General features: G+C 36.5%; 3 protein-coding genes across 4 annotated transcripts; 1 reads left to right on the top strand and 2 right to left on the bottom strand.

Annotated features, from left to right (window-relative positions):
- The first annotated feature begins 915 nt into the window (after positions 1-915).
- On the top strand, positions 916-4,398 carry LOC144553930 (U-box domain-containing protein 70-like). Of its 2 annotated transcripts, XM_078302105.1 has the most exons (5): positions 937-1,458; positions 2,184-2,330; positions 2,468-3,058; positions 3,293-3,565; positions 3,759-3,918. In XM_078302105.1, exons 1-5 carry the CDS (start codon positions 1,027-1,029, stop codon positions 3,777-3,779), a joined length of 1,464 nt encoding a protein of 487 aa, XP_078158231.1. In that variant the 5' UTR covers positions 937-1,026; the 3' UTR covers positions 3,780-3,918. The 2 variants fall into 2 exon arrangements, with proteins under 2 accessions (XP_078158229.1, XP_078158231.1); XM_078302103.1 differs by having other exon boundaries at positions 916-1,458; positions 3,293-4,398.
- A 13,310-nt stretch (positions 4,399-17,708) lies between these two features.
- LOC144553858 (uncharacterized) lies at positions 17,709-19,181 on the bottom strand. The gene is made up of 2 exons (XM_078302050.1): positions 18,678-19,181; positions 17,709-18,275 (listed from the first exon to the last, which is right to left on the bottom strand). Exons 1-2 carry the CDS (start codon positions 19,179-19,181, stop codon positions 17,709-17,711), a joined length of 1,071 nt encoding a protein of 356 aa, XP_078158176.1.
- Positions 19,182-19,871: 690 nt separating this feature from the next.
- On the bottom strand, positions 19,872-20,531 carry LOC144553857 (uncharacterized). The gene has a single exon (XM_078302049.1). It carries the CDS (start codon positions 20,529-20,531, stop codon positions 19,872-19,874), a length of 660 nt encoding a protein of 219 aa, XP_078158175.1.
- Positions 20,532-26,922: the final 6,391 nt, after the last annotated feature.

Genomic DNA, 26,922 nt, shown 5'->3' with positions numbered 1-26,922 from the left:
AACTTTTGCTTATAATAAGTCTATCAACACTTTTTTTTTAATTACTTAAATAAAACAAATATTTGCAACTGTGGTACCTCAGCACGTGCATAAGACTGGTCACTCACGGAGGTCGTACCAGGAGTGGAGTATTATATCATCAAGTGTAGCTGATAGTATTGTCCTCGGTGGATTTTGGGTCCGCGGTGAATTCTTGGCATTTACTCATCGCTCTTTGAAGCTTGGCATTCCTCCTCAGGTAAGCTCATTGCTCTTTGATGTGAATTGTGCAATGGATGTAAAAGTGTGTACTGTCAAATTAAGTGTTTCCAGACAATTTACTAGAACACAACTGATACAAGGACATCTATGGCCAGACAATTTCCTTTTTCATTTTGACATTTCTTTTTCTAGTATGAGCTTAATTTTTAAGAAAAGTATATAATCATCTTTTTGTAGGTATCAAGTGCTACGGCAACATTTTTATTTATATGCTTCTTTTTTAAGCGTTTCCCCGTTCCCAATGGTAAGTACTTTATTTTAAATCCCCCCCCCCCCCCCCCCCCCCCCCCCCCCCCCCCCCCCATCCACACACACACACAACACCTGCAACAAATAAGAAAAAAAACGAATTAACAAAATGAAAATGATAATATCAACTGATGAATTAATGTTTATTCCTTCATTGTAGCTCTCAATTTAATCATGGCACAGGCCATAACTGTTTGGATCGGGCGACCTGTTATGTGCACATTGATTCAGCATTTTGGATATACTTCTGATTTTGTTCTTTACTTGCCCTTGGCTATGTTTGTTATCAACTTTCAAATTGTTGTTGGTCGAAACCTTAGAAAGATCTATTCTTCCACTGATGGCCTCTCCATGGATCAATCAAAACTTGCAACCCGTCGGAATATCTATGGCAATAACAAATTCACCGAATCAAATGTTCCTAGTTTCTGGGCTTTTGTACAGGAAGCTTTACTTTACAGGACTTGGATAATTGTCATTTTTGGTGCCCTATTTTCCCTTTTGGATGGTATTGCAATGGAAGGGTTGCCTAAAGGAATTGTTGCTAGTATCCTCTTAGTGATGTTTGTCATGGCCAGTTGGGTACACTTCAAAGATTGGGATAGGGAGAAGAGAAATTTTTTCATCCAGGTTACACGTAATAGATGTCGTCAGAAGATGTCGATTTATGACCTCTTGTTGGGAGATATAGTACACTTGTCAAAAGGTGACCTAGTTCCGGCTGATGGCTTGTTCTTTAGTGGGTTTCCTTTGTTAATTGATGAGTCCAGCTTAACAGGTGAGAGCAAACCTATCATCGTCAATTCCAACAACCCATTTCTTTTAGCGGGAATGAAGGTGCAAGATGGGGCTTGCGAGATGTTGGTCACAACTGTTGGTAGGAGAACATGGCGGGGCAGGTTAATGGCCACACATCTTGAAGGTGGAGAAGATGAAAATCCAAATCAGGTTGTTAAATTAACTATTATTGTAAAATTGGGTTTTTGTAAGAAATCTTAATGAAATATGAGCTTTTTCTATGTTTTCGTTATAAAACATTTTCATTAAGATAAGATTTCTGCTATGTTGATTGAGGTTTCCTTTCCTAGGGAGATATTGACATAGATGCTTCTTTTATTTGGATTCTTGGTGAGGCATCCATAGAAGAAGGTGACAACTTTGAGAAGAATAATAATGAACTAGATCTTACAGAGTAGAACTAGGGTGCTCTTAAGCTCACCAAAGTTTTGGTGAGCTTAACTCTAAAACTTATCAAATCGATTTCAAATGACGAATCCGAACCGTTGAAACCCGCATACCTTACGTGTGATGCATCTACGTATGAAATTTTTAAACATTCAAATTAATTTAATATAAAGTCAAGCGGTCAAAAAACGTTCAAAAATGAATGCACTAAAATTAATTTATTAACCTTCTAATTTTGACCGCTTGACTTTATACTAAATTAATTCGAATGTTTAAAAATTTCATATGTAGATACATCACACGTAAGGTAGGCAGATTTCAACGGTTCGGATTCATCATTTGAAATCAATTTTATGAGTTTTAGAGTTAAGCTCACCAAAACTTTGGTGAGCTTAAGAGCACCCTAGTTCTACTCGATCTTACAATATAAATACATTCTTTTACTGTAATTCTATATTACTGCTAAATTGAAGACATGAATATTGCAGAAAATTCTAACAAGGATATTGCAGCGAAATAAGGAACAAATTGGAGAGCTCAAGGAAATTTTACAGAGGGAAAGGAAAGAAAAGGAACAATTAACACGAGAAATTAAAGAGAATAAGAATGAGAAACTCCAAAGCGAACAAGACAAGGTAATGACCTCCTCAGAAGTCTAACATATGAAATCTTCCACCAAATTCTGGTGGCAGATAAGAGGAGGCTTGCATTGGAAAAAAAATATACAGTTTCTAATTTTGAATTCGTTATTATGGATTTGAAAAAATTGCAGGAAATTCTAACAAGGAATTTGGAACGAAATGAGGAAGAAATTGGAGAACTCAAGGAAACTTTAGAGAGGGAAAGGCAAGAAAAGAATCAATTAAGCGAAAAAATTAAAGAGAACGAGCTTGATAAAGTCCAAGGCAAACAAGTGAAGGTAGATAATGACCTCCTCAGAAGCCAAAGAGATGAATATATCAACCAGATTCAGGTGGAAAATGAGAGGAGGCTTGCATTGGAAAAACAAGTTTCTGGTTCTGAGCTCGTTATCAAGGATTTACTAATTAAATTAGCATCAAACAGGGACTGCATTGTGTCGTTGCAGGCTGATTTATACAATATGCAACAGAAAAGGGATAATTTGGTGAGACTAGTCAAAGAGTTATGCACACAAATACAAAAAATGCATTTCAGCTCCTCTACAGCATTAGAGTTTTCCTTGCAAGAATTGCAGCAAGCAACCCAGTATTTTAGTGAATCATTGAAGATTGGAGAAGGTGGGTTTGGACCTGTTTACAAAGGTTCTCTTCGTCAAATCACAGTAGCAATTAAGGTGCTGCATTCTCAGAGCCGACAGGGAATATCACAATTCCGGCAAGAGGTAAATTTAATGTACACAAATAGAAATTAAGGTTCAGAGAGAACCAGAGTAAACTGAATGAAATTGTACACTGGAGTGCAGCAAAATACATTGGATGCATTCTAGGGTAGCATCTACAGTAGTGTCTTTGTCTCTTTGATACACCCGAATTTTGTTTGACCTTATATTAAATTATAACCTTGTTAGTTTTAGTTTTAAGTATTTTTACGATTTTTTTTCCTTTCTTAATTACAGATTACCGTCCTCACTAAAATGAGGCACCCAAACCTAGTTACCCTCATAGGAGCCTGCTCAGAATCATCGGCACTTGTATATGAATACTTACCTAATGGCAGCCTTGAGGACCGTCTTAACTGTGTCAACAACACCCCACCTCTGACATGGCAGGCGCGCACCCGCATCATCGGTGAGATCTGCCTCGCCCTAATTTTCCTCCACTCAAACAAGCCCCAACTAGTAATCCATGGAGATCTCAAACCTGAAAACATTCTCCTTGACACCAATTTGGTGAGTAAACTCAGCGACTTTGGCATTTCTCGCCTTCTAATACAACCAGACACTGACACCACTGCTTTCTTTGAAGCAAGCCGTGCAGTAGGAACAATTTTTTATATTGACCCTGAGTTTGTACAAACAGCAATTCTGACACCAAAATCAGATATCTACTCCTTTGGCATCATTATCCTTCGTCTCCTCACAGGAAAGCCTCCAAAGAATATAGCAAGAGAAGTGCAAGATGCAATGAGAGATGGGAACTTTTTGTCGGTGATTGATGTGTCAGCTGGGACATGGCCCTTTGAGCAAGCTAAGGAGTTGGCAGAGATAGCGCTTAGATGTGCCAAGGTTACTGGAAGCAAGCGACCTAATCTAGTTAATCAGGTCTGGGCAGTTGTTGAACCCTTGATGAAGGCTGCTACTTGCGTGGAACCACGGAGTGGTGGATCAGATCTTGGAGAAGAAAGCATAGCATCACACTTCATATGTCCAACAATTCAGGTAACTGGTTTGAAATATTTTATTGCCCTATCATGAACACAACTCATATTTGCATTACTAATTGAAAACTTAAATTCCAAGCAAGAAATGGGAAAGGTACGTAGATTTTGTTTTATTTTTAAAACAATTCATTTATGTCAAGAAGAGAAAAAATTGTAGTTCATGATCAGTGTAAGGTAAAGAAGCCGAATAATCTACGGTCAACGGACTATTGCAATTCATTTGCAGCATTTCCTTTTAATCTTGTACAAAATAAACTCAAAATATTTTGACCGGAATGCATTATTTTTAGAATAATGCTTGATCAACGATTCACATTTGCATTTGAAATGTATATTTTGAATGAGTAGTGAATTTATTGTGGTCAGTGATGGAGCACCAAAAGTTATAGTTCTTAATTGGATCCCTCCTCAACTTATATCTGGGGAGGAGTATATTGACAGCCATATTAATTCTTCAACCCCAACAACCTGCAAAATGATTATAAAAAATATAAAAAGTAAAATTGTAGATGCATTTTTCTGTAGCTTTAGATAGGTTGTTTATAAATTTAATCATTTGGTAATCGTTTGATCATTTCCACAGTTTGTACGGTTTCCGACCTGAATAGCTTTTTCATTATGAAATATGTTGAAAAAAAAATGTAGAAAGTGTAATTAAATTATATATATTTGTTTCTTTGGTTTCAGGAAGTAATGCAAGATCCTTGTATTGCAGCAGATAGGTTCATTCAGTATTGGTTTCAACAGCACCCACAATCTTAATATATTATACAGTTCAAGTAGAGGCAGTGCCACTGCAAGTGTGGAGTCCAGAAGATGCTTAAATGGTGGTGCTTTGCACTGGAGGTGCACCTACTGGACGAGAGGAGTAATTGGAGTTAAGAGAATTATCCAGTTTTTCTTGAAACTTTATCCTAAAAGCAATATTATTAGTTTATGAGTAGCTTTGATGTAATATTCAGGTGGTTTCAGCCAAGTAGACAGCAGGTAAACATTTTATCTTTTGATGTGTGCACTTGGTTTGTTTTTTATCTGAGGGAATATAAGCTCAGACAACTTGGTTTCATATTAATGAAACGGATATTAGCCTTTTATGTTTTATCAAAAAAAAAAAATTGTACTGAACTTTGTTAAGACTTGGTGCGCACTCTTGCTAGGTCTCTCTCTCTCTCTTTTTGGTTGAAAGTTCGTAAGCGATCCATTTTTTTTATTAAAAACCTGTAGGCACTTTCCCTCTCTCTTTTGCTTTGAGGTAGTGGTTGAGTGACAAATTAATATTAATAAATAAAGCCAAGTTTGTTAGTATTTTCTAGCTTTTCATAGTGAAATTTTCTGGTTGAACATTAGTTGCAAACAAGAAAATTCAATTTTCATTAACTATGTTGTAATATTTCTTGTTAATTTAAACTATATTGTAATTAATCATATCCAAATATATTATTTTAAGCCACAATTGTATGACTCTTGAATATTAAATGTTGGCAGCCCATATACAATGTCTACACCAAGAGAGCTCAAGTGAGTCCATAGAAGACATCAAGAATTATTTAGAAATTATCAAATAAAATATCCTGTAGCGTAGAATGTAGAAATATTTAGAGGGAGCTTAGGTCTAGATGTTTCATAGGTCTTTTGGAGCAAGTATAAATGGAGAGTCTTGGTCTTCTTTTTTAACCAAGCAAGCAAACAAAGTACAAGAAGAGAGAAAATAAGAGATTCAAAAAGAATGTAGTAGTTTGGAGGCTTATGAAATATTTAGTAGGGATATGATTGTAAATATAATTTGAGTGAATAATAAAATTAGTTCAAATATAGCCTCTCTACTCAACATTTAATTTAATAATATATATAGACAATCTTAGCAAAAAATTTATTTAAACTCCAATATATATATTAGACATAATATAAAATATGATGAGATATTTAGTAGATTAGTACCTTTTTGAAAGGAAGAATATAATAATCCTTAGTATAGTATGAATGTATTATTCAAATTGTATGATTATCGGTTCGCTCACACACATAAACAACAACAGCATAGTACTTTTATTGTGTCAAAATCGCCAAACGAATATGAATTTCATTCAAGTGAAGCGGCTTCAACGGGATATCTCCCTAAACTATTGCATGTCGTGATGGACCAAGTCTCTTGGTTGACTTATTAGGATTGTGCAAGTGAGCAAGTCCACATTATAATCAATTATATAATAATTGATTTCGTTTAATATTTTATTCTACTAAACTTGCTTAATTAGTTTAATTAAACCACAGTAGTAAAAAATTGGGTACGAGAATTCAAATTAGAATTCATGGTAATCATCTATATCTAAAATCATGAATTTTGAGCGAAAAGCAATCAGAAACTCAAAGGGATTGATTTTCTAGGACTTTATTACTACTGAGGTTATTTTTCTTTATAATTTTGTTATATACAAGTAGAACTAGGGTAATCTTAAGTCCACCAAGTTTCTTGGTGAACTCAAGTCTAAAGTTCATCGAATTGGTTTTAAATGACGAATCTGAACTGTTGAACCCTGCCTACTTTACGAGTGATGCTTCTACATCTAAAAAAATTTTGATTTTGAATTTAATTTTGCATAGAGTCAAGTGGTCAAAAAATGTTCAAAAAATGAATGCATTAAAATTAATTTATTATCCTTCTAATTTTGACCGCTTTACTTTATACTAAATTAATTTGAATGTTTAAAATTTTCACATGTAGATGCATCACTCGTAAGATATGTGGATTTCAATGGTTCGGATTCATCATTTGAAGCAGATTTGACGGGTTTTAGATTTGAGTTCACCAAAAGACTTGGTGAACTTAAGAATACCCTAGTTCTACTCGCTATATAAATGCAAGACATATCACAAATTTGTTACCAAGGTAAATAATTGAGATATCATCAAGAAACAAAATTCTTCAACTAACTTTAAATTCGTTTTTCTAAATAGAATTTTTTTTGTTTTTGTTTTGACTGAATGTAATTTTATTTTAATTAAAATTAGTTACTCGTCAAAATTGTGATATGACACTGGATTAATATTTGTACATGCACATAACATATTTAGCTAGTTTCAAAAGACAAAAAACATCGGCACAGATTATCATGCATGTGACAAGGAAAAACAAACAATTTAATTAAGTTGATTACAACTGCCAACAAAGGAAAACAATAGAACAAATCAAATTAAAATTTGAGGCACCCATCCGGTGGCAATCATCATTTGATAAAAGCTTATAAATGTTGGTTCAAGAGAATAACACCGTTGCCAGAGATAAGAGCTCAAAATCCACCTCGTCAAAAAGCAAGTTTGGGTCAGGAAAGAAGGATTTGGATTCAAATCCATTAATTTGGGGTCAATATCGGGCCTTTGCATTCTCAAATGCTTCCCTTCCCTTCCCTCCCTGTTGAGTGATTCTATCCAGCGATGTTTAAATGTTCCAGAAGAAACCACTTCTCGTTTTCAGTTCTTCCCACCCGACTTATTAATTTTACAAAATTCTTCCTAGTGTATCTTTGCTTTTTATGCTGCTTTCTTCCATCTCCCCATTTGCCCTTATTTTCCTCTCTCAGTTAAACTAGCAAACCTATATGCCAAATCTATATGTTAGGGGTTTATCATGGATGGATGGTGTTTGCAATTTGCACTTGGTAAACTTGAATAAGAAAGAAGGAAAAAATGTGATGGATTAATGAACTGTGCAAGTCCGTATTAATATTATTGATTTTTTCCAATATTTTATTCTGCTAAATATAATACATGCAATCTTTATTCTTTTTATAAAGCTAAATAATTAATGATGTTCTTGATCTATAGTATTTTGATGACTTATATGTTTTGGATGTATAGTAGACTAGTCATGCTAAAGATGAAAGAGATGATACAAATTTGATTATCCATTCTTAATAGTTTAATCATGAAAATTGTGTCTTTGAAACAATATTTACACAATCAATAATCATTTATGTTATACATTAGTTACTTCAAAAAAATAGTTAGTCTTTTATAAATGTTGATTTGAATCCCATCAATAAAAAATATCATGTTGTATGTCGATATTGAATTATTGTACGATATTTGATATTAGATTCGAATCGAGCGACCATTTGAAATCATTAGTACTTAAAATACAGAATCATCACATCATCAAATTATTATGAGAAATCACGGTTCAAACTTCAAAGTAATAAAAAATACAGAATCATATAATTCTATTCATAGATCATGTCTCTCAATTTTTGAATAATTATTATTTTTATTTTTTTCATACTTTTTTTGTACATGTTCCGTTGCAATGCACATGCACGATACTAGTTTACTATTAAAGAGTCATAAATGTGAAATAAAATTATCAACGGTCATATCAAAGGAAATGATTAATACATATGACATACAAGTCAATCAAATGGAGATAATATTCAAACATATTAACTTGAAATTTTGAGTTTTAATGTTTAAATTTCAACACTTCTCTCCTCAGTTCTCACAATTTTCACCATCTCCTCTCCTCAATGAACAATTTCGGGTCCGACAAAGAAGTCAGAGCTCAAGTCAATTAAATTGGGTCCAATAACAAGCCTCTGCATTCTCAAGGGCTTCCTTTCCGGCTGGGTTATTCCAAACAAGGATGTATGAATGTCATGCACAAAATCACTTCTAGAACTGTGCAAGTTCATATTATTAATATTGATTTCTTCTAATACTTTATTCTACTAAATCTGTCTAGTTAGTTGCATTGTTGTATTACAATATTTATTTTTATAAAGCAAAACAAAGATGCAGTTGATATATTGTATTTTTTGTAACTTATATATTTTGAATATATAATAGATGACTCATGTTATTTGATGGTCCATCCTTAGTAGTTTTATCATGAAATATGTGTCTTTGAAACAAAAATAGTTATATTTACGGAATGATTATGTTAAATAGTAGTTGCTTGATGGTGCTTTGTTGCTATTTGATAACACAGATTGAATTTGAAAATAAAAAAAGGTTGTTGCCATAAAATTCAAGCATTCATCACCATGGGAGTCATATGTTTGGCATTTCCTCACTAGAATGCAATTAGAAATTTTCTTTCATTATTGCATATTTGCGTTGTGCAATTTGTTAAATTTGGTTTGACACAGTACATATTGTAGGAATTGAATTACTTACTTTTTTTTTAAAACTTGCTTTGGAAATAAAATAAAAATGTATTAGAGATAATTTTTTTTCTAAATTAATAGATATTCTATAAAATATAATGCAAAAATAAAAACGCACACAGAAGTATTAATATGATGACAAAATAATTTCATACTCCAAATTAACAAATATAGCATGAGGATCTTAGATGGTTCCAAAAGACAGAAGAAACTTCAGCATGGGCTTTCATGCATGCATGTACTCAAGAAAAGAAAGAAACATTAGTGGATAAAATTATACACTACAGTTCACTGTAAACAATATAATTAAGTTGATTACAACTGCCAATAAAAACAAACAATCCAATTATTTTTTCTATTTTTTTTGTGATTAAACGGTCCGTAGACCCAATCCAAATTGCAGTACCCCATTATATGGCAATAATCCCATAACGGTTCTAAGTTGGGAGTATCTTAGGAGATGTGCACTCTATATTTCAAATAGCCACCGAATTTATTTTGATTGTGGCATTTCTCTCCAGATATAGAAAGCCAAAATTCTTCATCATCAACCTCTTCTTCCGAAATACAAGAAATAAACATCGATCGACCTGCTCGATACTAATTCCCCAGCCATCCCACCTTAGGCGACAACAAACCATGCCGAGGTGGCAAATGTGATATTGCCTACGATAAAAATTTGCACGAACGCCGGGCTTCAATGCAGTTTATGATTGATTTTATTTGCAGTTTGTTTTTGGTAAATTTGAATAAAAGAGTAGGAAAACATATGATAGATTAATGTACTGTGCAAGTTCATATTATTAATATTGATTTCTTCCAATATTTTAATCTACTAAATATGTTTAATTAGTTGCATTGTTGTAATATATTCTTTACTTTTTATAAAGAAAAATATTGATGTAGTTGATATATTGTATTTTTATGACTTGTACATTTTGGATATATAAAAGATGACTCATATTAAATACAAAAATATCATACAAATTTTATGGTCCGTAGTTTAATCATGAAAAACTGTCTTTGAAACAATAATAGTTGTATCGATCGTATAAGGAAACAAAATTTGCGTTATTATGGAGAAAATTAAGAACTTTTATTCTTTTTTAGTACTGAGGTTACTCTTTTTTTTGAGAGAAAAATGAAGGTCACGCCTTCAAATTCCATTAAACTAACACCAAAAATGTCATTTTTACAAAAGTTTGCCAATCAGCAAATTAGAAAATATGAAATTGAAAGACATAAAGATATTTAATCCTAAAGTAAAGATAAGATTGAAATAAAATGCAAGATATTGCAACAGACATTAATGACTTTCTTCCTCCTCCACAAGATGCGTAACCTGTCAGCTGTTTAAGAACCAGCTAATTAATGTACTCATTCAATATTTTCTTTGACAGCATATCTTCATTAGTATTTTCCTCTCTGTAAATTTGCTTGCATCTTTCTCTCTACACCACAAAGCAAATCACCACTATTACCATTGCTGATGATGTTGTATGTGTAGTGTGCTTACATATCGATCTCGGACCAGTTTTGTTAAGTGTGGAGTGTACACAGTTCTTCTGACTAGCTGATGAATCACCCTAGTCGTTTACTGCTGAGATTACTTTTTTTATATATAATTTTGTTACATACATGTAAGACACATCACAAAGTTTGTTCTCGAGTTAAATTATTGATCGACCAATGATTAAGAAAAATAATTCTTGAACTATATTCGTTTTTCTAAATAGAATTTCTGTTAAATTTGTCTTGAGTTTTTCATCAAATTAGTTAATCATAAAAATTTGAGATATGAATGCACATGCACAAAATATATTTTGTATTAGGATCTTTCAAATAACAGAGAAAACCAACCAACAATAAAAGTATGTACTTAAAATTAATTAAGGCAACTATGAATTTGTCTGATATCCAAAAAGATGACACCATCTTCTCTCTTCACTTCTCACCATTCTCACCATCTTCTCTCGTTGCTGAAGAATTCCAGGTCGAGTAAAGAAAACCTGAGATCAAGTCAGTTAAATTCGGCCCAATAACAAGCATTTGCAATCTGAAAAGCTTCCTTCCCAGCTGAGTCATTCCAGGCAACGTTAGGTGAATGTTCTACAAGAAATCAGTATTACAACTGTACAAGTCCATATTATTAATATTGATTTCTTCTAATATTTTATTCTACTAAATTTGTTTTATTAGTTGCATTGTTGTAATACAATATTTATTTTTATAAAGCAAAACAGAGATGTAGTTGCTTTATTGTACTTTTGTAACTTATATATTTTGAATATATAATAGACGACTCATGTTATATATAAAAAGATCATACAAATTTGATTGTCCATTCTTAGTTGTTTAATCATGAAGAATGTGTTTATGAAACAAAAATAGTTATATTTACCAAATCGATTATGTTAATTAAATAGTAGTTATTTCATGTAGTTCGGTTGCTCTCTTGTCATACATATTGAATTTTACAATAAAAAAGTTACTGCCATAAAAATCAAGTATTCATCACCATGGTAGTCATATGTATTTGGCATTTCCTCATAGGAATGCAATTAGAAATATTCTTTCATTATTGCATATTTGGTTTGTGCAATTTGTTAAAATTTAGTTTGACACTGTAAGAATTGTAAATACTAGCTTAATATTTTTCAAACCTTGCTTCGGAAATTAAAAAAAGAAATGTATTATAGAAAAACAATTTCTAAATTAATAGATATTCTATCAAATATAATGTAACATAAAAACACACACACAAATATTAATATATAATCACTAAATAATTCCATACTTCAAATTAAAAAAATTAGCATGTGATGAGGATCCTTGTTCCAAAAGACAGGAGAAACTTCAGCATGAGCTATCATGCATGTATGTACACAAGAAAAGAAAGAAACATTAGTACATAAATTATACACTACAGTTCACTATTGATTGTTAACAAATTAATTGAGTTGATTACAACTGCCAATAAAAACAAATAGAATCCAATTATTATTATTATTTTTGTGGTTACACGATCCATTGACCCAATCCAATTAAAATTTGCGGCCCCAAGTTCTTCACCATTTTCATTCTCTATTTAAACTTAAAAAAATAATTAAGTTAATTACAACTATTAATAAAGAAAAACAAAAATCAACTGAAAATTTAAGGCAACCATTCTAATTAAAACATATCCTCTCCGGCCGGCTGTCTTTCTCAATTATCACCATATTCTTACCAAATACTGTCTTTCTCGTCAATAGCAAGTTCGGGTCAGGCCGTCAAGCAAAGAAGTCTTGAGATGAATGTTGGATGTGAAGACAACTTGTTCACCAAGTAATGTGATAGGTTACTTGATCACAAAGCAAGGTGATAGGCTACTTGGCTACCACTCTTCTTTGGTTTAGGAATGTTTGGTAGAGGAAATATCTTGTGATAGATATTTGCATTAATTAGGTTTCTTTGCTCCCAAGTTATTCTAGACTATATAAAGGAGTCTAGACTCCCTCTTGTAATCATCACTTACAGAATAGTTTTCTTAAGCTTGTAATTCATTTCTCCTCTATAAACAATATTAGGCCAGCGGGGTTTGTGGTTTTTCACCACCCGTCTGGTTTTCCACAATTATAGTGTTCTATTATTTCTCTTTCTCTCTCTCTCTCTTGCTCATCTCAGTATCGTGTTGTGTTATTGTGCGGCTACCTCGACTTTACAACTGGTATCAGAGCCAGGTTACGGGGAGGTTCTGTTGGTGTGCAAGTCCAACTGAACGTTTGTGAAGGAGGAAGTGCTGCTCGATCAACATGGAGGATGGCAAGGCAAATATCCAATGTTTCGATGGCAAACATTTTGGTTATTGGAAGCTACAAATAACCGATATGTTGTATGCCAAAGACCTAGAGGATGCGATGTTAGAGAACAAACCCGGCACCATGGAGGACAAGGTGTGGAAGAAGCTAGATCGCCGTGCACTTGGTCTCATTCGCAATACCATCTCAATGGATGTGGCTTCACATGTCGCAAATGAGACCACAACCTTTGGATTCATCAAGAGACTGTCTGACTTGTTTGAGAAGCCCTTGAGTTCCAACAAGATTCACCTTCTACGACGGCTATTTCAACTTCAAATGGCCGAGGGTGTTTCCGTGACGGAGCATGTAGCCGAGTTCAACCATATCGTGAACCAACTGAAGGCGATTGTGTATCCCTTGGATGATGAGTTACTCGCACATTGCTTGTTGATCTCTATGCCAGACAGCTGGTCAACTACCGTAGAGGTGATCTCGGGCCAAGAGAAGGTGACTCTCGACTATGTTCATGACCGCATCATTAGCGAAGGGATTTGTAGAAATGAGCGAGGTGAAACAAGTGGATCGGCCCTAACCGTTCAAAGGGGTCGAGAGAGTCAAAAGGGTGAGAATCGAGGTAGATCTAAGTCGAGAGGACGAAGCAAGTCTCGAACCAAAGGTGAGGCGGAGTGCTGGAATTGTGGCAAAAAGGGTCACTTGAAGCGTGACTGTAAGGCCCCTAAAAAGGCGAAGAAGAGAGGAGACGAGTCCAACTCGGTGAATGCAACAACCAAGGAGGACTCAGATGATGCTCTAGTCTTATGTGTCGACAGCCCAATCGAATCTTGGATTCTAGATTCAGGTGCTTCTTTTCATTCTACCTTTTGCAAAGAATTGATGAAAAATTTTGTAACTGGGGAATATGGAAAAGTATTCCTAGCGGATGGTAAACCTTTAGAGATTACGGGTAAAGGTGATGTTCATATTAAGTCGAGCAATGGCTATAGATGAACATTGCATGATGTTCGTTACATTCCCAGGTTAAAGAAGAATTTAATCTCTGTGGGTCAATTGGATGGTGAGGGGTATAGGACCATCTTTGGAGAAGGTTCTTGGAGAATAGTGAAAGGAGCTATAGTTGTAGCACGAGGCACCAAGCGTAAGGAAGGCAGGCTAGAACTTGTGCACACTGACATGTGGGGACCAGCACCGGTCCAATCCCAAGGAGGCTCGAGGTACTATGTCACGTTTATCGACAATTCCACTCGCAAGGTATGGGTATACTTTCTCAAACACAAATCTGAAGTGTTCGAGGTTTTCAAGAAGTGGAAGGCAGAGGTCGAGAATGAGACCGGTCAAAAGCTGAAGTGCTTGAGATCGGACAATGGTGGTGAGTATGATGGAGCCAACTTCAAGGCGTATTGTGCGGAGCATAGAGTCAAGCTAGTGCGAACAGTCCCCAACCGACCACAACAAAATGGGATTGCTGAGAGGATGAACCGAACTCTCAACGAGCGTGCTAGGGCAATGCGACTTCACGCAGATCTTCCAAAGATGTTTTGGGCAGAGGCAATCAACACGGCAGCTTATCTCATCAACCGATGTCCCTCGGTGGCCTTAGAATTCGAGCTGCCCGAAAAGAAGTGGTCGGGTAAAAAGGTATCTCTATCTCACTTGAAAATTTTTGGGTGCACGACATATGTGCATGTGGACTCGAAACAAAAGGGACAAGTTGGATGCAAAGGCCAAGAAATGTATTTTCGTTGGGTATGGGTCTAAATATTTTGGTTATAGATTTTGGGATGAGAAAAGTCGAAAAGTAATTAGGTCCAGAGATGCTACCTTCAATGAAAATGAGTTATATAAGAAGGTGTCCAAATCTAATGTGGATGAAGTGAGAGAGATTGATTTGGGTGATTTGCAAGTCCCAAATGGTATGGCCGACAATGAAGGGATCGAAGGAGATCATGAAGCCGATGATGAATTTGATGATGTTGTGGTCGAAGATGCAGTCAATGATCAAGAAGAGCCCAATCCACAAGAACCGGTGTTGAGAAGGTCTACTCGGGTTCGTAAACGTAACACCAGGTATCTATCTTCCCTCAACCATTTACTCTTGACCGACTCGGGCGAGCCTGAAGACTACAGTGAGGCGGTAGACTCGAGTGATGCAGTCAAGTGGGAGCGAGCAATGAAAGACGAGTTAAGATCCTTGGAGAAGAACAAGACATAGGTCTTGACTCAATTGTCGGAAGGAAAGAAGGCGCTACAAAATAAGTGGGTGTATCGAGTTAAAGCAGAGGCAGATGCAATAAGCGTTACAAGGCGAGATTGGTGGTCAAGGGTTTCTTACAAAAGAAAGGTATTGATTACACTGAGGTCTTCTCACTCGTGGTGAAGCTTACAACCATTCGAATTATTCTCGGTATTGTAGCGGCCGAGAATTTGCACCTAGAACAACTTGATGTGAAGACGGCTTTCCTTCACGGAGATTTGGAGGAGGAAATCTACATGATGCAGCCTGAGGGATTCGAAACTCAGGGACAAAAGGGTCTTGTGTGCAAGTTAAATAAAAGCCTATACGGTTTGAAGCAAACTCCGAGACAGTGGTACAAAAAATTCGACAAATTCATGAGCAGTCGTGGATTCAAACGAGGAGACACGGACCACTGTTGCTACTTCAAAGATTTTGGTGGCTCTTATGTTATTTTGCTTTTGTATGTCGATGACATGCTCATTGCAGGTGCAAGCATGAAGGAAATCAACATATTAAAGCGGCAGTTAGCACAAGAGTTTGAGATGAAGGACTTGGGTCCAGCAAGTCAAATTCTAGGCATGCGCATTTCTCGAGATCGAGCGATAGGTACTCTAACTTTGTCGCAGGAGAAGTACATCAACAAGGTGTTGGATCGATTTCGAGTGCAAGATGCTAAACCAAGAATCACACCGCTGGGAGTACAACTCAAGTTGTCAAAGGCTCAAGCACCAAAGACGAAGGAGGAGCAAGACTACATGGCGACTGTGCCCTATTCCTCAGCAATTGGCAGTCTCATGTATGCCATGGTATGCACTAGACCTGACATAGCTCATGCAGTGGGAGTAGTGAGCCGTTACATGGCAAACCCCGGTACCGCACATTGGGAGGCGGTGAAATGGCTGCTAAGATACTTGAAAGGCACCTCAAGAATGGCACTGTGCTTCAAGAAAGGCGGTGTGGGTCTAGAAGGTTTCGTTGATGCGGACCTTGGTGGTGACTTGGATAGTCGGAAGAGCACTTCTGGTTATGTTTTCACGTGGGGAGGTACGGCAGTAAGTTGGATGTCGAGATTGCAAAAATCTGTGGCGCTTTCTACAACAGAAGCGGAGTATGTCGCAATTTCGGAGGCCGGGAAAGAGCTGGTGTGGTTACTCAATTTTCTGAAGGAAATCAGAAAGGATCAAGGTTGCAGAGCACTCTACACCGACAGTCAAAGTGCTCTATGTCTCACGAAAAACCCGGTGTTTCATTCGAGAACGAAGCACATCCAGTTGAAGTACCACTATATACGTGAATTGGTAGATGACGGGACCTTGTCGTTGAGAAAGATCGCAGGTGCAATAAATCCTGCGGACATGTTCACGAAGGTTGTCACCACGGATAAACTGAGGCTATGCACTACCTTAGTTGGGCTCAATCATTAGTCAAGTGGGAGCTGCTGCTGGCCTATAGAAGATTGTTTGGAGTAGAGGAGATGCTAAAGGAAGTTGGGACATTAAGATGCAAGTGTTACCAATTTGTCTTCAAGTGGGAGATTGTTGGATGTGAAGACAACTTGTTCACCAAGTAATGTGATAGGTTACTTGATCACAAAGCAAGGTGATAGGCTACTTGGCTACCACTCTTCTTTGGTTTAGGAATGTTTGGTAGAGGAAATATCTTATGATAGATATTTGCATTAATTAGGTTTCTTTGCTCCCAAGTTATTCTAGACTATATAAAGGAGTCTAGACTCCCTCTTATAATCATCACTTACAGAATAGCTTTCTTAAGCTTGTAATTCATTTCTCCTCTATAAACAATATTAGGCCAGCGGGGTTTGTGGTTTTTCACCACCCGTCTGGTTTTCCACAATTCTAGTGTTCTATTATTTCTCTTTCTCTCTCTCTCTCTCTTGCTCATCTCAGTATCGTGTTGTGTTATTGTGCGGTTACCTCGACTTTACAATGAAGTCCGTTACATTGGGCCCAATAACGGGAGTTAGCATTCTCAAATGCATCCTTCTCGGTTGAGTCATTCCAGAGGATGATGTTTGAATGTTTAGAAGAAACCACTTCTCATCTACAAAACGTTTTCGTACCTTTTTTTTTGAGCAAAATCAGGCAGAGTCTGCCAGATGTATTGGATTGAAAAGTAAACAGATATGTTACATCATGCATGTTCTTCTAGCTAGCAACAACGCGTAACATTAAATTAAAAACAACAACATTCATTCCATCCAGCTAGATCTCCATATCTCACAGGCCCCTGTTATCCCCTAAACGACAAACAACATACTAAATGAGAGGCACTCAACCCCTCCTTATTGCTATGAAGGTACCTCTCTTTAGCAGTATTTATTCCATGGAGTGGCTTCACTCACGATCCAGTCAGCTAGGATATTAGTTGTCACTCTTTGTCCTTCAAAGAACTGCAGGTTCCTCTGTTTCCAGATATTCCAGCAGGTGCAGGAAAATATGATCATCCACTTCTTACGTGTTCCTTGGTTTTAGGCACCGACGCAAGCCATGAATCCTGTACTATATCTCTAAGAGTAAGCATAGAGATGGCAGTACCAGGGAGTACTCTGTTCCAGACTTGCATCGCATACCCACAAACAAAAAACAGATGGAAAGATGATTCCACTTCATGTCCATCACACATCTCACATTCAGCCGTGCAGTGAAAATTTCTTCTCATCATAACCTCCCTAGTGAGCATCTTATCTAGTAACAGCAGGTGGGTAAAAATTTTGACCGTTGGCGGGATGTGTTGTTTCCAGATTTGCTTAAAAGGCCATGAGATTCGACCCCCTCCCATTAGCAGGGTGTATACGGACTTTGCACTGTAAGTGGGCCCCCAGTTCCAGCGTAGGTCATCTTGTTGCTCAGTGAACACCAATGCATGGTCAGTGATGAGGTCTTGATTTGCTGCTACTGCATCCCTCAGAGAAAGAGAGGCATTGATCTGTCTTGTGCCTGGTTCCGCTAGGCATCCCATCCCCCAGGCATCATACCAGTATGAGATCTTGGTACCATCTCCTATCTCCTAAGAAGTGGAACAATTGAACAGATGCTTGACCCTAATCAGCTGAGTCCAAAAGAAGGATCCTGTCCTAGACCATCTTATCGAGCCCTCTGTAAAGTTTCCTTGCCATCTGATCTTGATCACTAGCTGCCCCCACATTGAATTCCTTTCCTTATATCCTTTCCACCACCATCATAGGATTAGGGAAATATTCCTGACTTGCAAGTTAGGTAATCTTAAACCTCCCCAGGTTGTTGGAAGGCATGCCTTCTCCCAGTTGCATAAGAAAATGCCATTGTCTCTCCTAGTTGAACTTCCCAATAGGAATGATCTGTGGACTTTATCTATTCGGTCAATTACCCATTGTGGCAGCAAGAAACAATGCATAAAATAAATGGGGAGGGAGGATAAGACAGACCACACCAGCTGATGTCTTCCACCTTGAGAGATCAGCTTGGTTTGCCAAGTTTCTAGCCTTCTTTCCACCCTTTCAATGAGCGGCCTAAACTGGTCCCTAGTTGGTCTCTTGATTGAGAGAGGCATGCCCAGATATACAGTTGGGAAGGTAGTTTGCGCACACCCAAGTATATCTCTGACCAGTGGAGTGTCTGCTGGGCTTACATTTATAGGGACAAAGGAGCTTTTGCGAAAGTTAACCTCCAAACCCGAAATAGATGAGAACAACCTCAGGATTAGCTTAAAGGAGATTAAAGTTTCCACATCAGCACTCATGATCAGAGCGGTGTCGTCAGCATACTGTAGAGCAACAATGGAATCCCTAACCCGGTTAGATAGTGGCATATCCAGTAGAGAATTTGCCCCTACTATTCTCTGAAAGACATCAACTGCTAGGTTGAATAGCATCAGGGACAGGGGTCCCCCTGCTGCAGTCCCGATGGTGTCGAAACGGTTCTGATGTCTCTCCATTTATGCATATCCTTGAGGAAGCCGTAGACCATATTTTGTTCATCCATTCAATCCAGCACAGAGGGAAACCCCTAGCCCTAATGACAGTTGTAATAAATTCCCACTATACCGAATCGAACGCTTTTTTAAAATTGACCTTGAGAAAAACTGCACTAGTCCTAGCTTGTGATATGTGGTGCAGTAGTTCTCGTGTTGTCACAAAATTCTCCGAGATCTGCCTTCCATGAACAAAAGCACTTTGATTGGACGAGATAAGGTCTGGCAAGTGGGTCCTTAGTCGGTTTGAGAGCACCTTGGAGATAAGCTTAGGGACAAGGTTCAAGACACTGATTGGACGGAAGTCAGAAGTGTTTAGTGGCACCTCAACCTTCGGCACCATAATTATATTAGCTTCATTGTAGTGCATAAGGTCAAGTCTGTTGTGGAAAAAATCTGACATGATACCAAAGATTTCATTCTTCAATTCATTCCAATATGTCTTGAGGAATTCATTTGGTAGTCCGTTAGGCTCGGAGGCCTTGTTGTTTGCTAGCTGTGATACCGCAGTCCTTATTTCTTGCATAGTAAAAGACGTAGGCTAGATAGATCATGGTTTGTTGGATAAAGGGCAGTGGCATCAAATGGAGTAACCGGCTTTGACATACCTAGGATTGATTGCATGTTGCAAAGAAAAACCTGTTTTAAGCCATGCTAATCAGAGACCAAGTTGCCATTGTCTTCAATCGATAGAACCAAATTCCTTCTAACCTGGATGATGCCATAGTGTGAAAAAAAACGAGTATTATTGTCCCCTTGCGCAAGCCAATTACATCTCAACCATTGTCTCCACCTCAATTCGATATTATTAGCTAGCTCGAAAGCTCTTTCCCTTAGCCTAATGCGCTCAGAGAACCTTATGCTATCTAATGGCCCAATTTCCTCCATTCTGTCTAGGAGAAGAATACTATCTTTGCAATTTTGTACCTCTTTTTCCAAGATTCCAAAAGTTTGTTGTTGCCATAAGGAGAGAGCCTTGTGTAGCAGCTTGGTTTTGTTGTGGAAATTAGCTATCCCATCCTTAGGTGTCTGATTGCACCAAAGTTGTTGTATCATGGCTTTAGGGGTCTCATAACAGAACCAAAAGCATTCTAGTTCTGGTCTTTTCAGGCAATGTTGCAAACCCTTGCATGTAAGGAGGATAGGTGCATGGTCAGATACAACAATTTCTAAAGCTTCCAAAGTGACCACTGGGTAAGCCGTAGTCCAATCTGATGAAGCGAAAACCCGATCTAACTTTGAAAAAATTGGTTCCGGTCTCTTACTTGACCACGTAAACTTCCTGTTCTTGAGTGGGATATCAAGAAGGCCCATATCAGCAATGAGGTCATTGAAGAGCTACATGTGATAAAAATTACGTTGACTTTCTGACCTCCAACGGACTAAGTTGAAATCCCCGACTAGAAGCCATGGGTGGTTTATGTTGTGTGCCAAAGTATCTTTAATTTTTTGTGATGTTGTCTTCCACTTCCTAATTTGCTCATGTTCTTCTTACTTTCATGTGAAATGGCAATTTTAGATGCCAAATCTATTGTTGAGGAGTTTATGATGGATGTTATCTACAGTTTATTTTTGTTAAACTTAAATAAGAGTGGAGGAGAAAATATGATTGATTCATGATTTGTTCAAGTCCACATGATTAATATTGATTTCTTCTAATATTTTATTCTACTAAATCTGTTCAATTTGTTCAATTGTTGTAATATCATCTTTACTTTTAGTAAAGCTAAACAAAGGTGTATTTGATATGTTGAATTTCATGACTTGAATATTTAGGAGGTAAAATATAAATGACTTATATTAAAGATAAAAAAAAATCATACAAATTTAGTTGTCCATTTTCAGTAGTTTAACCATGGATATTTTATGTCTTGAAATAATAATAATTTGTTATTACGCAACAAATTATTTAGATAGTAGTTACTTTATAGAATTTTATTGTTGATCATGCATATTGAATTTTGAAAAACAAAAAAATTTAGTTGTCGTCACAAAAATAAAGTCCATCATCATAAAGTCATATGTCATATATATATGCATGACATTTTTTTTCCATAAGTACTACTCTCATATGTTACCATCTGGAGACACTATTAGAGTGCAAGAAAGATTTAAAGTGGAGTGTTGTATTAGGGTTGCAACTACCATCTTCTCTTGCCATATAGAGACATTACTAGCATGCTCCAAACACCTTTAATTGGAGTGTTGTATTGCGGTTGCAAATGACCTATTATCTTGCCATATAGAGACACTACTAGAGTGCTCCAAACACTTTTAATTGGAGAGTTGTATTAGACTTGTAAATTCCCTATTTTCTTGTCATCTGGAGACACCACTAGAGTGCTCCAAACACCTTCAATGGGAGTGTTGTATTATGGTTGTAAATGCCCTATTATCTTGCCATATAGGGACACTACTAGAGGGCTCCAAACACATTTAATTGAAGTGTAGTATAAAGGTTGTAAATGCCATATTATATTACCATCTGAAGACACTACTAGAGTGCTCCAAACACCTTCAATTGAAGTGTTATATTAGGGTTGTAAATGCCCTATTATCTTGTCATATAGAGATACTATTAGAGTGCTCCAAATACCATCAAGTGGAGTGTTGTATTAGGATTGTAAATGTCGTATTATCTTGCCTTGAGGAGACACTACTAGAGTGCTCCAAACACCTTCCATGGGAGTGTTGTATTAGGGTTGTAAATGCCCGATTATCTTACCATCTGGAGACACTACTAGAGTGCTCCAAACACCTTCAATGGGAGTGTTGTAAATGCCCTATTATCTTGCCATAGAGGGACACTACTAGAGTGCTAGAAACACCTTCAATTGGAGTGTTGTATAAGAGTTGTAAATGTCATATTATCTTGTAATCTAAAGACACTACTAGAGTGCTCCAAATACTTTCAATTGGAGTGTTGTACTAGAGTTGTAAATGCCCAATTATGTTGCTATATAGAGATGCCACTCGAGTGCTCCAAACACCATCAATTGGAGTGTTGTGTTTGTGTTGTAAATGCCCTATTATCTTGCCATATAGGGACACTACCAGAGTTCTCTGACCACCCTCAATTGGAGCGTTGTATAAGGGTTGCAAATGCCCTATTATCTTGCTATATGAGGACACTACTAGAGTGCTCCACACACCTTCAATTGGAGTGTTGTATTATGGTTATAAATGTCCTATTATCTTGCAATATAGAGAGACTACTAGATGTTGTTCTAGCAATAATTTTTTTTGTCTATTTGACTAATTTACAAAATTTACAATTGTTGAATTTTATGATCTCTTCTATTTTCGAATTATGTAGGCTCAAGCCGAATTAGAATTGCAATATAGATTGTTTGAACTGAAGAAATCATGAAGACATTTATCAAGTATACACATTATAAAATCAGAAGCTTGGTAAAGTAAGTTTGAGGTTGTTTAAACAGGGATCAAACATTGATAACGTTTGTCAGCAGCGTCACCTTATCCAGCCACCTAAACAGGTCGGTCTGGCAAATTCATAACAGGTCAACGCATAAGTCAGCAGCGTCACCTTATCCAGCCACCTAAACAGGTCGGTCTGACAAATTCATAACAGGTCAACGCATAAGTCAGCAGCGTCACCTTATCTAGCCATCTAAACAGGTCGGTCTAGCAAATTCATAACAAGTCAATGCATAGGTCAGCGTCACCTTATCGAAGCCAAATCACATCATAAACGAACAATCAAAATGACAACCATACCAATATGCAATTCAACCATGTCACACCATTCGATTTTTAATGGATTGGGTTATGCCACAATTAACACAATTACAACTATGCAACAATCAACTTATAACATGAATTCCAAAGTATGCAACAAACAAGCATTCAACATGACAATCGAAAAAGATAATTTAATTTCTAAAAATAAAGTATCAAACAAGTCCAAGAACCCCACACCTGATTACGAAAAACGTATCGCGCACCTATGGTTCGGACATCTCGAAAGGTCTCGCAAAAGCTGGCTCAACCAAGCCTACACCTAAATCAACATATATATTTAATTCAATCTTTGTTCGACGATTGATATGCTTACTTGAGTGATATTATTTTCCTTATATTTTCCTTAACATAATCTATATATCTTTGTATCAACCTTCTTTATGTTAAAAACAGAGAGTGCTATAGGAGGAAAAGTAAACAAGAACACAAAATAAATGAAAAAACAGAATTCTAGACAGCAGCCCTAAATTCTGATCCTTGGTTACTAAAACTGCAATAACTTTTTATAGGAAACTCCAAACAACTTAAAACTTGAACCACTAGAAACTAGACTTTGAGACACATCAAATAGACTCTTCATTTGTCCAGAATGATTTAAAATTGCCCATTCAAATTAGCTCCTTAATCAGCCTAAAAATCTGCCCACTGTGCAGTCACGAATTTGCTATTTTGATTCAATACGTTGGACACACTAGTGGAAAAACTGGAATCAGGATCGGCCTATCTGGATCGGTTATATGGGACAACCGATCCTAATAAGTATCTGGATCGGTTTATTTAACAAAACCGATCCTAAAAACTATTTAGATCGGTTTTTCATAATAACTGATCCTAATTTATTACTATTAGGATCGGTTTTTTGTGGGAACTGATCCTGATACTATCCGGATCGGTTTTTAATAAAACCGATCCTGATAGTTTAATCATTTGGATCGGTTTTTATTAAAAACAGATCCTGATAGTATCAGGATCGGTTCTAACCAAAAACCGATCCTAATAGTTGGAACTATTAGGATCGGTTTTTAGTTAGAACCGATCCTGATAGTATCAGGATCGGTTCTAACTAAAAACTGATCCTAATAGTTCCAACTATTAGGATCGGTTTTTGGTTAGAACCGATCCTGATAGTAATACATATTTTTTAATAAATTAGAAAGGTAATTAATTTTTTATTCCTTGAATAAACATATTAGTTATACAAATGGAATGTAAATATATTCAAAGAATCAACCTTTTTCAGAGCTACAGTCATCCAAAATTCAAATAATCAACCTTTTTCAGTCTGACTATTCATTTGGTTCTTCATCTGACTCCGAAGATCCTTCATCCATCTCTTCGATCCCCTTTCTTTGATGATCCTTCAACTAACTTTTTACACAACTTTTTTTTTATTAAAGTATGTATCTTCATATTTCTCTCGGTAAATCCTACTGGCACCAAAAGGGAAGAACCACCCACTTGTCCCCTCTTCCAGTCCTTAATGGAAATGACTGGCGAATTCCTTTGCATTGTGATTGTATTATCACGACCGTACACCTCTTGGTTCATATGTTTATTCTATGGAATTAAAAAAAATTATATCTTTCTAGTTTCTTAAAAAAAATATCTATTATTTTTTTCATAAAGAACAATTGCTGAATTTTTATTAGGATCGGTTTTGTTGATAATAACCGATCCAGATACTATCTGGATCGGTTATAATGAATAAAACCGATCCAGAAGGTATCTGGATCGGTTATAATGAATAAAACCGATCCAGAAGGTATCTGGATCGGTTATAGTGCCTAAAACCGATCCAGAAGATATCTGGATCGGTTATAATGCATAAAACCGATCCAGATGTTAATGTTATAAATTTTACAAATTATCCAGAACCTATCAGGATCAGTTCTTAAATAAAACCGATCCTAATAGTCAACTATTAGGATCAGTTTTTATAAGAACCGATCCTGATAGTATCAGGATCGGTTTTATTTCTAACAACTGATCCTAATAGTGCATATAAGGCTGAATTCAGTTCGATTTTTGTCAGAAACTCGTCTCTCTTCCTAGGTCTCGCCTCTCTTAATTAACGCAACAGCTATTTCGCCCTGCTAATACTCAGCTATCTCAGCTCTTTTTCTCAGGTACATTTTGGTCATCTCTTTTCTCAAATTTGATACTAATGGAGCACTAAACCCTAAACCCTAAACCCTAAATCCGGCCTATACAAGTGGGTTATGATCCTCGCTCAAAATCTAAACCTTATAAATTTTGATTTAGCTCTTTTATTGGTTCCACAAGCTTTTAAGTTTGAATACCTCTTATCATTTCAAGTTTTCCTTTAAATGCGGATATTTGGATGCACATGCTATATGTCTAATTTATGAGGAAATATATTAGCTATATATGACCTATATATTCTTTATATGTTGAGATTTTCTTTACAAGTTTGAATACCTCTTCTTATTTCAAGATTTGCATGCACACGCTTTTGAGTTTGCTATATATATGCTATATGAGCATTTTTTTTTATTTCAACTTGTAGGATATATGCTATATGTACATCTCTTAATTAGGTTTCGATTTTTCGGATTAATTTTGTAGATTGGCTATTGTTGAGAGATTTGGTGCAGCGATCTTCATCTCACTCGGTACGGCATCTAAAAAAGTTGTAAGTACAACATGCAAATAACTCATGTTTAATTAGTTTTGTGCATGCATGAATGTGTATTTTGATAGCTAGAGTACGTACGTAGATGTATTTATATTAGATATTTAGCTAGAGTATTGTATTATGAGCCACAACCGCATGATTAATGCCTTTAGGTCATGATACCCGTTCAAAATTAATCCATTAGGGATTAATTTTGAATAGTCCCCATTTTGGGACTGCTCTTTGAATAATTTGTCTCATTTAGGATGTGGTCACATGTTAGTCGTGTTTTAGCATTTAAGAAAATTTCGGCAGCATTTCCCCTTAGTTCCCCGAGTACTCGGGGAACTAAGGGGAAATGCTGCCGAAATTTTCTTAAATGCTAAAACACGACTAACATGTGGTCACTATTGAGACAAAGTATTCAAAGAGTGGGATAGGATGGTAACCCGGCCCTATGTAAGCCCTATTGTGAACAGAATTGAGTACCCCAACCTTGTTCTTAATTAATTATGTTTTATTATAATTGCAGATGGACCGCAGTTGGATGTACGAAGCATCACGTCTATCTGATGAATATATGATAGGTGTCGAGGAATTTATCAGAGTTGCTATGGAAGATATGGCGAGCAAAGGGAGTGCACTCATGTCGTGTCCTTGTCGTGATTGTAACAATGGTCAAAAATTTTCCAACCCGACCCAAGTGAAGAACCATTTAATCCGTCGTGGATTCAAGCAAGGATATAAGTGTTGGTTATGGCACGGTGAGAGTTTGTCAACCGGCATAGGTACTGGTACTGAGCATCAGGATTACCATACCGGTGATAATGACGGGAATAATCTCCGGGGATTGGAAACCGACATAGGCACTCGTACCCAGCATCAGGAATACCATACCGAAGAAAATGATGATATGGTGGTAGATAGGTGTGATAATTTTGATCAAATGTTACGTGATTTAGAAGAGGATTTTGATAATGATAAGCAATATTGTTTATTTGAGAATTTGTACGAAGATTCTAATAAGGAATTGTATCCTGGTTGTTCGAAATTTTCAAAATTGAAAGGTGTATTAAAATTATATAACCTTAAAGCATCTAACGGATGGAGTGATAGAAGTTTTACCGAGTTATTACAAATTTTGAAAGAAATGCTTCCGGATGGGAACGAGATACCACCTAATGTTTATGAAGCGAAGAAAATATTGTGCCCAGTGGATTTGGAAGTTCAAAGAATACACGCGTGTCCAAATGATTGTATATTATATCGAAATGAGTATAAAGATCTTCACGAGTGTCCAAAATGTGG

The sequence above is a fragment of the Carex rostrata genome, chromosome 5, assembly GCF_964058835.1.
Source record: "Carex rostrata chromosome 5, lpCarRost1.2, whole genome shotgun sequence".
Lineage (NCBI taxonomy): Eukaryota > Viridiplantae > Streptophyta > Magnoliopsida > Poales > Cyperaceae > Carex > Carex rostrata.
This window is presented reverse-complemented; position numbering and strand designations above follow the sequence as displayed.

Coding starts and splice junctions, on each gene's coding strand:
- LOC144553858 (XM_078302050.1), bottom strand. CDS start 19,181: ATGGAGAGACATCAGAACCGTTTCGACACCATCGGGACTGCAGCAGGG. Junction 18,276..18,677: donor AAGGTGGAAGACATCAGCTG/GTGTGGTCTGTC, acceptor TCCACTTCTTAG/GAGATAGGAGATGGTACCAA.
- LOC144553857 (XM_078302049.1), bottom strand. CDS start 20,531: ATGGGCCTTCTTGATATCCCACTCAAGAACAGGAAGTTTACGTGGTCA.
- LOC144553930 (XM_078302103.1), top strand. CDS start 1,027: ATGGAAGGGTTGCCTAAAGGAATTGTTGCTAGTATCCTCTTAGTGATG. Junction 1,459..2,183: donor AAGATGAAAATCCAAATCAG/GTTGTTAAATTA, acceptor TGAATATTGCAG/AAAATTCTAACAAGGATATT. Junction 3,059..3,292: donor TATCACAATTCCGGCAAGAG/GTAAATTTAATG, acceptor TCTTAATTACAG/ATTACCGTCCTCACTAAAAT.